This window comes from Dama dama, chromosome 22 (genome assembly GCF_033118175.1).
Source record: "Dama dama isolate Ldn47 chromosome 22, ASM3311817v1, whole genome shotgun sequence".
Classification (NCBI taxonomy): domain Eukaryota; kingdom Metazoa; phylum Chordata; class Mammalia; order Artiodactyla; family Cervidae; genus Dama; species Dama dama.
The window spans coordinates 24,598,069-24,615,709 of record NC_083702.1 but is presented as its reverse complement, the minus strand read 5'-3'; the positions used below and the strand labels follow the sequence as shown (position 1 = coordinate 24,615,709).

The 17,641-nt window shown below is 42.2% G+C and overlaps 1 protein-coding gene across 1 annotated transcript in view; it reads left to right on the top strand.

The window, feature by feature from the left end:
• Positions 1-11,701: 11,701 nt before the first annotated feature.
• The window catches only part of PLBD1 (phospholipase B domain containing 1), an 86,492-nt gene continuing 80,552 nt past the window's right edge, over positions 11,702-17,641 (top strand). Inside the window, exon 1 of the mRNA XM_061125054.1 lies at positions 11,702-12,037. Coding sequence (XP_060981037.1) covers positions 11,932-12,037 — 106 coding nt within the window. The 5' untranslated portion in view covers positions 11,702-11,931. The remainder of the gene's footprint in view (positions 12,038-17,641) is intronic.

Sequence of the window (17,641 nt, the reverse complement as noted above, 5' to 3'; positions counted from 1 at the left end):
CCTTCAGGATGGACTGGTTGGATCTCCTTGCAGTCCAAGGGACTCTCAAGAGTCTTCTCCAACACCACAGTTCAAAAGCATCAACTCTTTGGCACTCAGCTTTCTTTATAGTCCAACTCTCACATCCATACATGACCACTGGAAAAACCATAGCCTTGACTAGATGGACCTTTGTTGACAAAGTAATGTCTCTGCTTTTTAATATGCTGTCTAGGTTGGTCATAACTTTCTTGCCAAGGAGTAAGCGTCTTTTAATTTCATGGCTGCAATCACCATCTGCAGTGATTTTGGAGCCCCCAAAAATAAAGTCAGCCACTGTTTCCACTGTTTCCCCATCTATTTGCCATGAAGTGATGGGACCATGCCATGATCTTAGTTTTCTGAATGTTGAGCTTTAAGCCAACTTTTTCAGTCTCCTCTTTCACTTTCATCAAAGAGGCTCTTTAGTTCTTCTTCACTTTCTGCCGTAAGGGTGGTGTCATCTACATATCTGAGGTTACTGATATTTCTCCCGGCAATCTTGATTCCAGCTTGTGCTTCTTCCAGCCCAGTGTTTCTCATGATGTACTCTGCATGTAAGTTAAATAAGCAGGGTGACAATATACAGCCTTGACGTACTCCTTTTCCTATTTGGAACCAGTCTGTTGTTCCATGTCCAGTTCTAACTATTGCTTCCTGACCTGCTTACAGGTTTCTCAACAGGCAGCTCAGGTGGCTGGTATTCCCATTTCTTTCAGAATTTTCCACAGTTTATTGTGATCCACACAGTCAAAGGCTTTGGCATAGTCAATAAAGCAGAAATAGATATTTTTCTGGAACTCTCTTGCTTTTTTGATGATCCAGCGCATGTTGGCAAGACAGACCATTCAGGTATGACTTAAATCAAATCCCTTACTATCATACAGTGGAACTGACAAATAGATTCAAGGGATTATATCTGACAGACAAGAGTGCCTGAAGAACTATGGAGGGAGGTTTGTGACATTGTACAGGAAGCAGGGATCAAGACCATCCCCAAGAAAAAGAAATGCAAAAATGCAGAATGGTTGTCTGAGGAGGCCTTACAAATGGCTGAGTAAAGAAGAGAAATAGAGGAAAACAATAGAATGGGAGAGACTAGAGATCTCTTCAAGGAAATTAGAGATACCAAGGGAATATTTCATGCAAATATGGACACAATTAAGGACAGAAATGGTATGGACCTAACAGAAGCAGAAGATATTCAGAAGAGGTGGCAAGAATACACAGAAGAACGATACAAAAAAGATCTTCATGACCCAGATAACCACGATGGTGTGATCACTTCAATATGTCAGCAAATTTGGAAAACTCAGCAGTGGAAAACTCCAGCTACAGGAATGGAAAAGGTCAGCTTTCATTCCAATCCCAAAGAAAGGCAATGCCAAAGAATGCGCAAACTACTGCCCAGTTGCCCTCATCTCACACACTAGCAAAGTAATGCTCAAAATTCTCCAAGCCAGACTTCAACAGTATGTGAATGGTGAACTTTCAGATGTTCAAGCACGATTTAGAAAAGGCAGAGGAATCAGTGATCAAATTACGAACATCCACTGTATCTTTGAAAAAGCATGAGAGTTCCAGAATATCTTCTGCTTTATTGACTACTCCAAAGCCTTTGACTGTGTGGATCATAACAAACTGTGAAGAATTCTTCAAGAGATGGGAATACCAGACTACCTGATGTGCCTCCTGAGAAATGTGTGTGTAGGTAAAAAAAGCAACAGTTAAAAGTGGACCTGGAACAACAGACTGGCTCCAAATTGGGAAAGGAGTACATCAAGGCTGTATATTGTCACCCTGCTTATTTAACTTATATGCAGAGTACATCATGAGAAATGATGGGCTGGATGAAGCACAAGCTGGAATCAAGGTTGCAAGGAGAAATATCAATAACCTCAGATATGCAGATGACACCACCCTTATGGCAGAAAGTGAAGAAGAACTAAAGAGCCTCTTGAAGCAAGTGAAAGAGGAGAGTGAAAACGTTGGCTTAAAACTCAACAGTCAGAAAACTAAGATCATGGCATGTGGTCCCATCACTTCATGGCAAATAGATGGGGAAATGATGGAAACAGTGACAGACTTCATTTTTCGGGGCTCCGAGATCACTGCTGATGGTGACTACAGTCATGACATTAAAAGACGCCTGCTCTTTCAAAGAAAAGCTATGACCAACATAGATAGCATATTAAAAAGCAGAGACATTACTTTGCCAACAAAGGTCCATCTAGTCAAAGCTGTGTTTTTTCCAGTAGTCATGTATGGATGTGAGAGTTGGAGTATAAAGAAAGCTGAGCACCAAAGAATTGATGCTTTTGAACTGTGGTGTTGGAGAAGACTCTTGAGAGTCCCTTGAACTGCAAGAAGATCAAACCAGTCAATCCTAAAGGAAATCAGTCCTGAATATTCTTTGGAAGAACTGATGCTGAAGCTGAAACTCTAACACTTTGGCCACCCGATGCGAAGAACTGACTCATTGAAAAAGACCCTGATGCTGGGATACATTGAAGGTGCGAGAAAGGGACGACAGAGAATGAGATGTTTGGATGGCATTACATCACCAACTCAATGGACATGAGTTTGAGTAAGCTCTGGGAGTTGGTGTTGGATAGGGAAACCTGGCATGCTGCACCCCATGGGGTGGCAAAGAGTCCGAGAGAAACGACGACTGAACTGAATATAAGAATATGCATGCAGTAAAACAAATTTGGTTATGAGCCCATTGGTGATTGACTCCCTTCCTCCTCCCAGTCACCATTTTCATTTCAGTGGCTCAGACAGTAAAGAACCAGCCTGCCAATTCAGGAGACATGGGTTTGATCCCTGTGTCGGGAAGATCCCCTGGAGCTGGGCATGGCAACCCACTCCAGTATTCTTGCCTAGAGAATCCTCATGGGCAAAGGAACTTGGCAGGCTTTGGTCTGTAGGGTCACAAAAGAGTTGGACACGACTTAAAGGCCAAACAATAACAACCACCTTGCAAAAGGGCGTCCATGATGTTAAACTATTTGTGAGGGCTTCCCTGGTGGCTCAGATGGTAAAACATCTGCCTGCAATTCGGGAGATCCAGGTTTGATCCCTCAGTCAGGAAGACACCACCCCCCTTCCTCTCCCCTGGAAAAGAGAATGGCAACCCACTCCAGGATTCTTGCCTGGAGAATCCCGTGGACAGAAGAGCCTGCTGGACTACAGTCCGTAGGGTTACAAAGATCAGACACGACTGAGTGGCTAACACTTTCACTTTCATTCATAGCATTATCATACGGTTTTTCCATATACATGCACTTTATCTTTACCAGTGTCAGTGCAGTTTGTCCCCCTTGCAGTTTTTACTTGTGGAAGCTATGTTTCTTCTCTCTACTCCATGGCCCATGTGTCGCCCGGCATCAGAACAGTGATCTAATGACTCCAGGTCTCAAAAACTCCTTGAAATCTGTTGCTTCCACCTGAAGCCCCTTACTCTTCAAGCTTCAAAACCAAGTTAACAAGGCAGGCAAATTATGGAAGAGGTACCATGCTTTTCTCTCCACCCACTCATCTTTCTCCCCACCTATTCTGGTTTCCTCCAGGTGCTCAACACAAACCTACTTCTCCAGTTTCCTTCCTTAGTACAACTCAATTCAGGTAGATGGATACGTGTGGACACATGCATTCATCAGACATGTGCAAACATGAATCCTAGTTTTGCTTAGCCAAGACCCCACACTACTAAGCCTAATGAATAAGATTGATCATTCCCTAGAACAGTAAGAGGATGGGCTTCATAACTGCTAAGCAACTGCCCCTGACTAATTTGTGTTTCTGGAGAAGGAAATGGTAACCCACTCCAGTACTCTTGACTGGAGAATCCTGTGGACGGAAGAGTCTTGTAGGCTACAGCCCATGGAATCACAAAGAGTTGGACATGACTCAGAGATTTAAAAAAAAAAATTTTTGTTTTTCATAGCCAGTTTTTAAAAAAACATGACACATTTTTCAAGAGGAGTTGCCAGGATGTAGAAAAATCATTGCTCAATTTATTTGGCAATGAAAATAGCCATTATGGGGTTTTTTTTTTATGCAACTTGCCTTCTGTTAGGTAATTCTTATTGACACAGTGTTTCAATAAAATTGCTTGGTAAGGAGCTGAGCAGAAAAACACTTAGAAGTTATCAACCACAGCAGGGACTCAATCCACATTGCATTGTGGAAAATGCAACTTGAGAAATCCACCTTGTGTCAGTGGGCAAGAAGGGGAAGAGGAAAAAAACACAGTCTTGCTAATGGAAGCACAGAAGGGCGAGCTACCACCTTGCTAGGAGAATTCACTGGAGAATACAGAACCCATTCGATTCCTGAATGTGGGGTCCTGAAGTTACTAAACCACGTAAAAGATTTTCTAAATTTTTACATAATTTCCCTATTTTTCTTAATTTTGACTTGTCATCCAGTCTGTTGAACTGTATCAAAGTAATTCTTTCAAAAATGATTCATGCAATTCTATTTTCTGAGTCCTTGAACACTGGTTACCTTAACACATGAACTAAAATGAACTCAATATAAAATTTCATGGCCACAGCCTTTTCTCTCTACAAAGGCTGTAGATGATTCTTGAACGGCAAAGTCAATCAGCTTTTTTTTTTTCTTTTTTACTACTTTGCAGGTAACATTTTCCATTTTCCCTTCACTGGAACAATCACAGTTCTTGAGTTTTCTTTTTTTTTTTCTCTCCTCTTATATACCATTCAGAACCTACTGTTTTTTTAAGAGTTGATAGGCAGCTGCCCGTAGGGAGAGACTTAACCTTTATTGAATGAAGGCTTTGATAAGTTTAAAAGGTAAAGTTTTAACCTCCAGGACCAGGGCTGGTAGATTGATGAGTTCAGGCTTGAGAGCATCAGTGTTTAAGAGAAGTCATCTGCTGGTTGCTGAAAGAGAACAGGGAGGAGATGCCTGGACTTAGGTATTAGTGGCCATGGAAAGGGAGAGTCTGGAGATGTAAACCAATTAGAAAGTCAATGGACAAATACTCATTAAAAACTCCCCCTTAGAAAAGAAGTTTGCCGAGAGGATTATTGTGGGAGTTCTTTGGTCATATTTATTTTACTTGTGTCCATATATGCATTTGGGTGCATATATGGTGCACCCAAATGCATAGATGTGCATTTGAGGCACCTGGTGCCTCAAAGAGTCGCCTGCCAACGCAAGAGACGTGGGTTCGATCTCTGGGCTGGGAGGATCCCCTGGAGATGGAAATGTCAACCCATTTCATTATTCTTGCCTGGAGAATCCCATTGACAGAGGAGCCTGGAGGGCTACAATCCATTGGGTTGCAAAAAGAGTCAGACAAGACTTAGCGACCAAACTACACGCATTTTTTTTTAACCAAACCATTTGAAAGTAAGTTGCAAACATCATGACACTTGACCACAGCCTGTATTGGCTAAAAACTAGGACCTCCTTTTGCATACACAGAATGCAATTTTCATGCCCAATAAATATTTAAATGTACAATGCCATCTAATATATAGTCCTTATTTATTTAATTTTTTCCAAATATTCTCCCCTAAAATGTCTTTTGTAGATATTCCCCCATCATACACATATACCCACTCAAGATCCAATCAAAGCTTACACATTATTAATATTTTGGGTCATCACGTCTCCTTAACTGCCTTTAACCTGGAAGAGTACTTCATGCTTTTTCTAGGGCAGTGGGTTTTTGAGGGGTGGGGAAGGGGATATCTATTAAGTAACTGACATTTTAAAAAATAATATAGGCCAGTTGTCTTGCAGAATGTCCCACAATGTGGATTTGGCAGATTCAGGAGTGGCTGTATGATTTGTGACGCCCCACACAAGATGAAAATGCAAGACTGTTCAGAAATTAGTAAGAATTTCAGGACAAGCGGCAGCAGGACGTTAAACCAAGCGTGGGTCCCTTCTAAGGTTGATGATGATGATGATGTGTGTGTGTGTGTGTGTGTGTGTGTTTATATATATATTTTTATTTTTTTTTTTGCAGGAAAGATTGCTGAAATTTTAATTTTTTATTTTGCTTAGAGCAAGTTAGAGATTGTAAGATTATAAACTGGTAACTTCCTATAGTGTTCATTTATAATTTATATTTAGAACACATCTTGCCATTAAAAAAATTTTTTTTTACTGTTATAAACCACTTAAGTTTAAATCACTTTTTTATAACCTGGAAGAAGATCTGGGACATTTAATACAGAAATATTTTGCATCTGTAGTCCAGATGCAATAAAAGTCACAAAATAGAAAACCTACTGTTGTAACCCTATTTAACTGTCCAGCCCAGTGTCACTAAGTGCGTCCACGTTGCTGTGCGTCTCTCACCATTGAGGATGGGGGATATGTCACCACACAGGTCATGTGCCCATGAAGCTGGCCCCAGCCAGATATGATCCCCATGATTTGATGTAGGCAAAAATATTGCCAAGACTACAACGTAAGTGATGTTGTGCACCTCCCATCACATCATATCCGGAAAAGCACTCAGCTCAGGAAAGTTTTCCTGAGAGTGTTTTGATCAGTGCTTCTGTTTGACTTTATTTGATCTTAATTTTCAGTAAGAATATCATTCTTAGGTTGGACTGTAGACTCTTTTGTGTCTCTCATCTTTACCTTCCTTTTCATATCTATCTTTCCCCTCTGTTTTTTGGAGGGCCTGATCAATTTTTCTGTCAAATTCCTGACTCCATTTTCAACAGTGTCAGTTTCTGCTCTTCATTCATAGCTTCCAATGGAAAGTCAATAAGACAATGAAATTTTTAGTTTTCTATCAACCGTCTCTTATTCTATCCATCTCCCATTTCATCTCATGCCTTTTCTTCTCAACCTGTTTTACTTTATAAATTTTCTTCTCTTGATAAAGACAGCCTATCTTCTTGTATCCTATAGAAGATGCTAATAGTATTTTCCTAAGATTTCTTTGGGTTCCTAAAATTGATAGTTTTTAGAAATTTGAGCTTTCAGGATGATGTTCCTTTCCCCTCATATGGCAATATTTCTGAAAGACTCCATGTTGTGCTGGTTCTTGTTTCTGATTACTCATCTTTACACTGAAAGAGCTAGCAGACAGTGTGTTTCTCAACAGAGAGAGTATTCAAATTTCTCTTGGCAATGCTCCCCAGTACTCCTTTCTCAGACTGCAGTTTTCTGGAAGATTGATATGCACAGTTGAGAACACAGTTCTCTGTATCCAGGGGATGTTCATCTAGTTTACTCAGCTAGACTGAAATAGGATCTTTTCCTAGTAACATTTTCATGGGGTTTGACCCTGGGTTTCATTTACATGTTAATTTCTATCCACTTTCCAAGAATGAACTGCCTAAGATTTGTATCCTTGTTGTCTTTCTTTAAAAATATCAGTAGCAACTAGACCAACCAAATCTTGATCAAACACTTTTCATTTATTCACTGTTATACATGGTTTAGGCTTAAATCCTTTTTTATAATCTGAAAGAAGATCTGGGACATTTAATACAGAAATATTTTGCATCTGTAGTCAAGATTAAACAGAACTAAAAAAGGGTTGCATTTTGTTAACTGTTTTTACTTGGCATTGGTATTTCTGTCTGTAGAAAGAAGAGAAAATACTAAAATAATTAAGAATGGGGGAAGGAAAGTAAATAGAGAAATTGGTGGCATCTACTGCAGTACTTTGGACACCTGATGCGAAGAACTGACTCACTAGAAAAGACCATGATGCTGGGAAAGATTGCAGGCTGGAGAAGGAGACAACAGAGGATGAGATGGATGGATGGCATCACCAACTCGATGAAGATGAGTTTGAGCAAGCTTTGGGAGTTGGTGATGGACAGGGAAGCCTAGCGTGCTGCAGTCCTGGGGCTGCAAAGAGTCAGACACGACTAAGCGACTGAACTGACTCCAGGAGACAGCCACTGAATTTAGCAAAGAAATAGAAAAAGAAAAATTATGAAAAAAGAACTGTCAGGCAAAAAAATTACATCTCTTAAACAATGAAGAAAATATGCTTGGCCTCAAGCGTGTTCAGTCTTTTTCAGCCTCTTTGGAATGTAAAGATGGGGACCAAGATGCCTATCAGATGGGTAAAAAGTTTATAGTTATCTGTAGTGAAAGATAATGATACTAAATCATCTGCTCTATCCCATCTATTCTACACTACTAAGCATCTACTCTAATCAGTATTCAACTGATATAGCAACTTCTCTTTTAAACTCTGCCCCATCTACTTCAGTCAACCCAGGCCTGCTTCACGTCTCACCCTTATACTGTGGTCCCAAAGCTAAGATGTGCTAGTGGCCTTACAATCGATGACCAATGGCAGCCCCTCTTTTATGTAACCAATTTACAAAACACCTGCAGTCTGGAAATTACAATGGATGGCAGCTTATATAAAGTTCAAGCAAGTGAGTAGAAGAGAGGATAGGGATATAGTACAGTTGTTCAGTTGCTATGTCATGTCTGACTCTTTGTGATTCCACAGACTGCAGCACACTAGACTCCCCTGTCCTTAAGTGTCTCCCAGAGTTTTCTCAAATTCATGTCCATTGAGTCGGTGATGCTCAGTACAGAACTGTGTTATAAGTGAGCAAAACAAGCTCCACAGGCATTAAGCTTGAGCCCAGGAATGTCCATCTTTTCTTTGGTTCTGCAGCAGTCTAAACTCAACAATCTGATCTCAAAGTACCAAATGTAAGTTCAACTACCAAAACAACCTGCACAAAAATTAATGTAGGAAAATAATAAATAAATACAAGAAAAATTAACTACAGAAGTAAATATACAGAAGGAAGTTGAATACTATCCTACACATTTAGTAAAACTTAGTAAATTTTCCAGTAGTAGATTAAATCCAAGAAGCTAAGACTTGTTTCTCAAGGAAGGAGGAGACAAAAGTAATGAAAAAAACAAAGAGTAAAGCTTGTGACTTTTTGAGGTCTTGTGTAGACACAAACCATAATATTCAAAGTCATTCAAATGTAAAATGTATGCATTTGAGAGAGAAAAGTATTTTGAAATATTCAACAGTTGGGCTTGGAAAATTGAAAGGCACAGATTGAAATAAAGTGGTGTGAAAATATTCAAGAACAATAAATTGGAATAAGAGGAATACATAATAAGGTATATAGTAGATAATAAATGTTTGAAAGATAATAACGTATAAGAATGTATAATAACTCTTATGCAAACAACTACAAAGTTTGAAGAGCTGATAAGAGAAAGACTCAGTGGGTTGATGCAAGGGCCAGCACCACCCTTCCTCTAGGAGATGAGTCGCCTATTTGATGGGTGGGGCGGGATGTGGGAGCATTTGGTAATAGAAACTCCAAATAGGTCTAGAGTTACCAGAGCAGAGGAGGCTGTGTTTAAACTTCTCAGAATGTAGCTCATGAATTTGCCAGGAGTTATGTGCCCTACAATGACATGTGAATTGAAGATAAGCAGTGATAGAGGGCACTGTTTGGGGAGGCTGACTAACACACCCCAAGTCAGAGGATCTTTGAGTCCCTACTCCACCCCAGCTCCCCACCGCCCCCCCCCCCATTCCCCCCCTCCCCCCCACACACACATGAGGGATCGGAGGGGTCTGAGAATGAGCCAGAGGATCCAGGAGAATCCAAGTCTGGATGGAGAGATTGCCGAGAGGGCCAGAGACAGCCAGCTTCCTTCCCCAAAAATGTACATTTTCTTTCCATGCTGAGAGGTGACATCCCAGCCAGAGGCTGCATTTCCCAGTCTCTTCAGCATCCAGGTATGGCAATATGTCTAGCTACTGTTGATGGAATGTGAGTGGAAGTGAATAAGAAGTAGGAAAGCTGTCCCATATTCTTTCCTCTTCTTCTGGTTAGAAGAAAACATTCCAAGTCCCTTGGGTGATGGTTCCTGTATCCAGTTTGACAACCACAGTGAATTCACAAGGGCTACCTAGAATATGGGCTTCCCTAATGGCTCAGACAGTAAAGAACCTACCTGCAATGCAAGAGACCTAGGATATGCTAAATATTCACAGGAAATAACAGTATCAGTGGAACATACCACAGTGAACTAAACGGAGCATTTGAGATATTATAAATCTTTGAGGAAAACATAGTACTATCTAGGACACTGGGTAAATTACTACTGATAAATTGTTTGATCCTAACTAATTAATAAAAGAAACTGTTAGATATTTCTTTTGGCCTGCAGTCCCAAGATTCTCAGGGCACTATGAACCAAGAAAGATGGGGACATCTGCCTTAGGGAATGGTGGAACCACAGATGAAAGGATACCAGGTTCTTAATTCCCACATGAAAGAAAGCCACCAACCAATAAAGAACTCCCACATTAGACTGGTATATGAGTCAGGAATACATTTCAGTTGCATTAACGCATCGAACTTTGGGAGTTTGTCATTACCTAACTAATACACAGAGCATGTAGGAATCCAGACGTGAGGCCAAGAACCTCAGATGTCAACAGTGGATTCCTGCCACTGCTGTACCACAAGGAGGACCAGAAGAGATGAACTACATCTCACTGGAGGCCACCAAGCCAAAAAGCCCACCAGAGTAGATGCCTTCTACCCAGTCAACACATAAGCCCCCTGAAACAAAGATGAACCTTAAGGAGGGGGGCAAAGAATACAGAGGAATTGAAGAATGCTTAGAATTTAGTCCAAATGAGATTGAGTAACCTTAAATTTGGCATGCTAAAATTTTTGCCATCAGTGCATAAGTGTTTAAATGCTAAGTTAATTACACCTTTTGGAAAAGAAACAGGCTTACATGATGTGTTTAACAATTTGCATAGAGATCTGATGTAATTGTTTTACATCTTTCCTAGCATGACAAATGTGTTTCGCCCTCTAGGAAAGGTGCCTCTTTTCCTCCCTTCCCATCTCCCCTCAACACCTCGGTTAAGCTCAGAAGAAAGATGGACAAGGCGGTGCCTTGGTCCCCAGGTGGATGCAGTCATAGGTAAGCAGGGCTCTGTTACAGCACTAATGGCAACTTCCGGTACCTGTTTATTTATAGGGCTCTGTCGCTTCTGGCCTGCTGTAGACCCTGGTCTTAATGGTCTTTATACCACCTGTATGGGACACATAAGGTGGGCTCAACAGAAGCTTATTGGATGAATAAAATGCCTTTTGCCTACTTCACAATGTCACCTAGGGCACCCTCTGCCACCTTCACAATGTCCCCCAAGGCACGATGTTGCCTACTTCACAATGTCACTTTCAACTGACCCCGCACAGAAATGGGGACTTCAGAGGAGTTTTCTGGGATATCTCTGGTTTCAGCCCCATCTGATCTGAATCACTCGCCAGTGGTGGCTCCCGCCAATGAAGAGAAAAACAAACGATCCGAAGTCCTGAGCGGTAGCAAATGGATTTAGGTTAAACAGCGGGAATGGAGAGGGGCTCTAAACCCTGAGTTGTAAGCACCTGGGAAGCCCTCTCCGAAAGGGCGAGGAATCGGAGCTGCGTGTAGGCAGGGGTATGCATTTCTACACTGCCCAGGACGCCCCCTCTCCGCTGCTGCAGACCAGTGGCCGGCCCTGGAGGCCAGCGGTGTGGACGTGAACTGATCTGTCCCAGCCCTGGGTCGCCAAACCGCCCGACGGAGTGCGGAGAAAGTAGCACGCAGGTCCCAGGAGTGCAGGAGGGGAACCGGCCCGGCCCGGCTCTCGGGGCGCTAGAGGGTCAGAAAGGACCCGCCCTTCCCAGACTGGCCCTGCGGGGCGAAGGTTGTCCTCAAGACCACGTGAGGCTTCCTCGCCCCTAAAAAGCCCCAAACAGGCCGGGCTTATGAGAGAGGAAAGTTAAGAAAGACGCCCGAACCTCCGCGTCCGGGCGCCCCGCTGCCGGCCCCAGAACCGCTCTGCCAGCAGCTGCCTGGTCCTGCCGAGCGGAGCGGAGCGGAGATCGCGGCCGCCGAGCAATGTCCCGCCACAGCCTGGATGAGCGCCTCGGGCTGCCCCCGCCGCCGGCCCGGCTACCGCTGCTCCTGCTGCTTCTGGCCGCCGCGGTGCCTCAGAGCCAGGCAGGTGAGCCGCGCGGCCAGTGCGCCGCCCCGGCTGGGGGCGCCGGGAGGGACCCCTGGGAGCCCGCGCGCTCTCCTCTGCGCGCGTGCCGCCCCGTGCGCTCCGGAGTCCACTCAAGCTGACTTCCCGCGGGTGTCCGTCTGTTTTCTGGGTGGACGCCAAGGAACGCGCTTCTGCCTGGGTGGGGGACAGCCCGGGTTGCTCCAGCCCTGCTGGCGCTCGGGGATGGCCCCGGACGAGGACTTGGGGGTGTGTTTCTCCGAACTTAGAAAGTGCTGGCCGGAATTCTTGGCAGACAAATCGGTTCGCTCCAGCACGGCTCTTGGCTTTGCTGATTCTTGGCTGATCCTAAAAAAGTCAGCCAAAGGACATCTAACTATATTTATTCTCATCATAGAGTGTGATCCAGGTTGCCACTTTTTTTTCTTTTTGACAGTGGCTTTGGTTTAAAGTGTTGAGAAGTGCAACCTGGTATTGTTAGCTTGAAATGTGCTAGGCAGTGTACCCAAAGATTTATGTTCTTTCATATACTGCTCACTGCAATCCTAAATGGTCTTCCCAGGTGGCATAGTGGTAAAACAGAATCCGCCTGCCAATGCAGAAAACTCAGGAGGCGTGGATTTGATCCCTGCGTGAGAAAGATCCCCTGGAGAAGGAAACCCACTCCAGTTTTCTTGCCTGGGAAATCCCATGGAAAGAGGAGTCTGGCAGGCTACAGTCCATGGAATGGCAAAGAGTCTGACACGACTTAGTCACTAAACAACAACAATAACACGATCCTAAATAGGTTTAGTATCCCTGTTCTACAGATGAGAAAGTTTGAGATTGAGCAAGTTCAATGATTTGCATAAAGATACACAACAAATGGAGGCAGAGCTGAAATGCAAAAAGGCATGTACTTGACTACTCCCCTCTTAATAAAACAGGTTTTAAACAAGGTTTTATTCCTGCAGGTATTGACACTGAACTGTACCCTTTGCTTCAAAAGCAAAAGGAGGGTGTGTGTGTGTGTGTGTGTGTGTGTGTGTGTGTCGGGGAGGGTGGGTCTGGGTTTTGTCTGTTTCACTCCCAATGAGTACATCTAAGATTAAGTTTAAAAAAAAAACAACAACCTGAAAGACTTCAAAAGTAACATATAAGAGACAATTTATTTAAAATGAGAGAGGATTCATTTTATTTCCTAATCCCTTTTCTGTGCTGACCTTGCGCAAGACTAGGGTGAGGTTCAGCAGGGCTATCCCTTCCTAAAAGCGCCTTATGGGTTCTTATTCTACTGTCTTCCATTAACCAGTATGTGCAGTTACCAGATTTCAAAGCCTTAGCTTTTGCAACGTGACCACTTATCACTCTTAGATTTTTCCAGTCTCTGAAGCTGCCTCAGCTTCTGAGCTCAGAAGTGATCACTCCCTGGCTCCTGACCCGTAATTTGCTTGCACATTCTGGAGGCGGTGGTGTCGATGCGGCCTCTTAGCCCACTTAGAGTGCTCATTTGAACACACCTGGGACAGGCTGGGGAGTGCCCCGGAAACGGAAATGGCAGAAACTTTTCTCCCTTTCCTGGTCTCCTTTTAGATTATTGGGATTGTTTTAAATGTTCCGGGAGATGGAGTGGGTAGCCTAAAGAGTGAGGTGGAGACATTGTTTTTCTGAAGATGGGGCACTGTTTATTTAGGAAAATATCACCCTGCAAGAAACTGCTTCTTAAACGGAGTCCCCGATTCTGGCCTCAGTCTATTATAGACTTCAAACATAATCACATTGCATTTATCTTTCCAGACCGAAGGCCCCGCGCGTGTGTTTTAGGATCCCAGCGGCTTGTGGCCCCAACCAGAGATTGAACCTAAGCCGTCGACAATAAAAGCATGGAGTTCTAACCACTGGACCACCAGGGAATTACCAGTTTTTCTAGTCATATATATAGGGCAGTCAGGTTGTCACTAGGGAAAGAGATGGGTTGGTTGCCAAGACACTCATAAAGTGGCATGTGCCTTGGTAAAGTGAGTTTCAGATCTGGCCCTGGGTTTCTCAGGGATAGACTCTAGAAATTCATTCTTTGCCGTTCTCCAGAGCTGATTGGATACAAGGAAACTGATTTTTAACAATCCGGTTATTTGTGTAGCCTGCTCCGGGCACATTCTCACTGTAATCAAACTACCTGGGATAAAAAATATATCAGGGATTCTCAGGCTGAGGACCTGATTCATCTGCCTCTCCCTAGGACTGGGCATTTCAGGCAGTACATAGCTGCTCCTTACTGGTCACTGCTTGCCCAAAACAGCTGGTCACAGACTCCTTTTCCACTCTTCCATGGTTTACCAGTACCACTTGAGACTAACTGACTGCCTGTCTAGATTAACTAATCCCTTTAAGTGGCTCTCAAGGAGTCTACAGTCCTGGGAGTTGTTCAGGCTCCTTAATTGACATAGTAGACTTGTGGTTAAGGCCAATCTCAATCGATCCTTTATCTCTGAGGGCTTCCTTATTTCCAGATTCCCTGTGGAAGTTGCGCCATATGTTCACTCTTTCCATGGCAGGTCTTCGTTTTTGGAAGTCAAATATTAGAGAGATAGGTTGGAATTCCAAGACAGAAGCCATGGGGCCAGACCACCTATGTTTGAAGCCTGGCTCCAATACTGACAAACTGCATGACTTTTAGCTAATTATCTAATCTCTCCATGCCTCAATTTCCTCATCTGTAAAATGGGTATTATAATAATACCTATATCGTAAGTTTGTTATGAGGAACAGTGCCTGGCACATAGTGTGAAAGTCCCTCAGTCATGTCCGACTCTTTGCAACCCCATGGACTATACAGTCCATGGAATTCTCCAGGCCATAATACTGGAATGGATAGCCTTTCCCATCTCCAGGAGATCTTCCCAACCCAGGGCTCAAACCCAGGTCTCCCACATTGCAGGTGGATTATTTACCAACTGAGCTATCAGGAAAGCTTAACTAACTAGGGCACATAGTAGGGGCTATATAAATGAATTACTATTATGACCAGCCACGGGAATTGCTTTTCTCTGAAAAGGCATCATGGATCTCTTGATAAGGCAACAGAATTGCTGATGATAATCCCTGTTCAGTGAGGTAATAACTTGTTATAAAAACATATTTTCTTAATCATGGCCTAACATTCTGGGGAGTTGGGGTGCATACCAGTACGTTAAGCAGCTCTTTCAGAAAGCTCTTTCAGAAGTCATCATGATTATTTTTGCCAAAGTGCCGTTTTCTTAACCACGGCTGCTTTAGAATTTCCCAGTACTTTCCTGTTTTTTGGGCTTCCCTGGCGACCCAGCTAGTTAAGAATCCACCTGCAATGTGGGAGACCTGAATTTGATCCCTGGGTTGGGGAGACCCACTGGAGAAGGAAACAGCTACCTACTCCAGTATTCTGGCCTGGAGAATTCCATGGATTATACAGTCCCTGGGGTCGCAAAGAGTCGGACACAACTGAGCGACTTTCACTTCACTTCACTTCACTTCCTGTTTTTCTGTACCAGTTTTTTTTTTTTTAATGTGGTAATGTATTATCTTTAAAAAAAAAAGAAAAACAACACACATTTTTTATTTTACATTGGAATATAGGCCGTTAACAATGTAATAGTTTCAGGTGCATAGCAGAGCAACTTGGCCATACATATACATGTATCCATTCTCCCCCAAACTCCCTTCCCGTCCAGGCTGCTACATAACATTGAACAGAGTTCCCTGTGTTATACAATAGATCCTTGTTAGTTATAGGTTTTAAATACAGCTGTGTATACATGTCAACCCCAAAACTCCCTCATTATCCCTTCCCTTCACTCTTGGCCCCGGTAACCATAAGTTTGTTCTCTAAATCTGTGACTTTGTTTCTGTTTAGTAAATAAGTTCATTTGTATCATTTCTTTTTAGATTTCACATATAGGCACTATCTTATGATATTTCTCCTTCTCTGTCTGACTTCACTCAGGATGACAAACTCTAGATCCATCCATGTTGCTGCAAGTGACATTATTTCATTCTTTTCAATGGCTGAGTAATAATTGCATTGCATATATGTATCACAGTTTGTTTATCTGTTCCTCTGTCAATGGACATTTGGGTTGCTTTCATGTCTTGACTATTGTAAGCAGTGCTGTAATGAACATAGGGGTGCATATATCCTTTCTGATCATGTTTTCCTCCAGATGTGTGCCCAGGAGTGGGATTGCAGGGTCATATAGTAGCCCTATTTTTAGTTTTTAAAGAAACCTCCATACTGTTTTCCATAGTGGCTGTATGAATTTACATTCCCACCAACACTGCAGGAGGGTTCCCTTCTCTCCACACCTTCCCTAGCATTTATTGTTTGTGGAATTTTTGATGATAGCTATTTTGACTGGTGTGAGGTGATACCTCATTGTAGTTTTGATTTGCATTTATCTAATACTTAGCAATGTTGAACATCTTTTCATGTGCCTCTTGGCCATCTGTATGTCTTCTTTGGAGAAATGTCTATTTAGGTCCTCTGCCCATTTTTTGATTGGGTTGTTTGTTTTCGATGGTATTAAGCCACATGAGCTGTTTATAAACTTTGGAGACTAATCTCTTGTTGGTCACATAATTTGCAAATATTTTCCCCAATCTTTGGGTTATCTTTGGTTTTGTTTATGGTTTCTTTTGCTATGCATAAGCTTTTGAGTTTAATTAGGTCCCATTTGTTTTTGTTTTTATTTCCATTACTCTGGGAGATGAATCAAAAAAGATATTGTTGCCATTTATGTCAGAGAGTGTTCTGCCGATGTTTTCTTCTAGGAGCTGTGTAGTGTCTTTAATCCATTTTGAGTTTATTTTTGTGTATGGTATTAAATTTCATTTTTTTCATTTTTTTTTTTTTTACATGTAGCTGTCCAGTTTTCCCAGCATCATTTATTGAAGAGACTATCTTCCCATCACTGTATAGTCTGGTCTCCTTTGTCATAGATTAATTGAGCACAGGTGCATGAGTTTATTTCTGGGCATTCTATTCTGTTCCATTGATCTATATATCTGTTTTTCTGCCAGTACCATACTGTTTTGATGACTATAGTTTTGCAGGATAATCTTGAGTCAGAGAGCCTGATCCCTCCAGCTCTGTTTTTCTTTCTCAAGATTGTTTTGATGATTTGGGATCTCTTGTGCCTCCATACAAATTTTAAGATTTTCTGTTCTACTTTTGTGAAAAATATCATTGGTAATTTGATAAGGATTGCATTTGATCTGTAGATTGCCTTGGGTAATACAGTTATTTGGACAATAGTGATTCTTTCAATCCAAGAACATAATATATTTTTTCATCTGTGTCATCTTTGGTTTCTTTAATCAGTGTCTAATAGTATTCTATGTACAGGTCTTTTGCACCCTGGGTAGATTTATTCCTAGGTGTTTTATTTTGTTCTATTTTTTTGAAGCAATGATAATGGAATTGTTTCCTTAATTTCTCTTTCTGATGTTTCACTTTTAGTGCATAGAAATGCAAAAGATTTCTCTCTATTAATTTTGTATCCTGCAACTTTACTGAATTCATTGATGAGCTCTAGTAGTTTTCTGGTAGTATCTTTAAGGTTTTTTATGTATAGTATCATGGCAGTTTCACTTTTT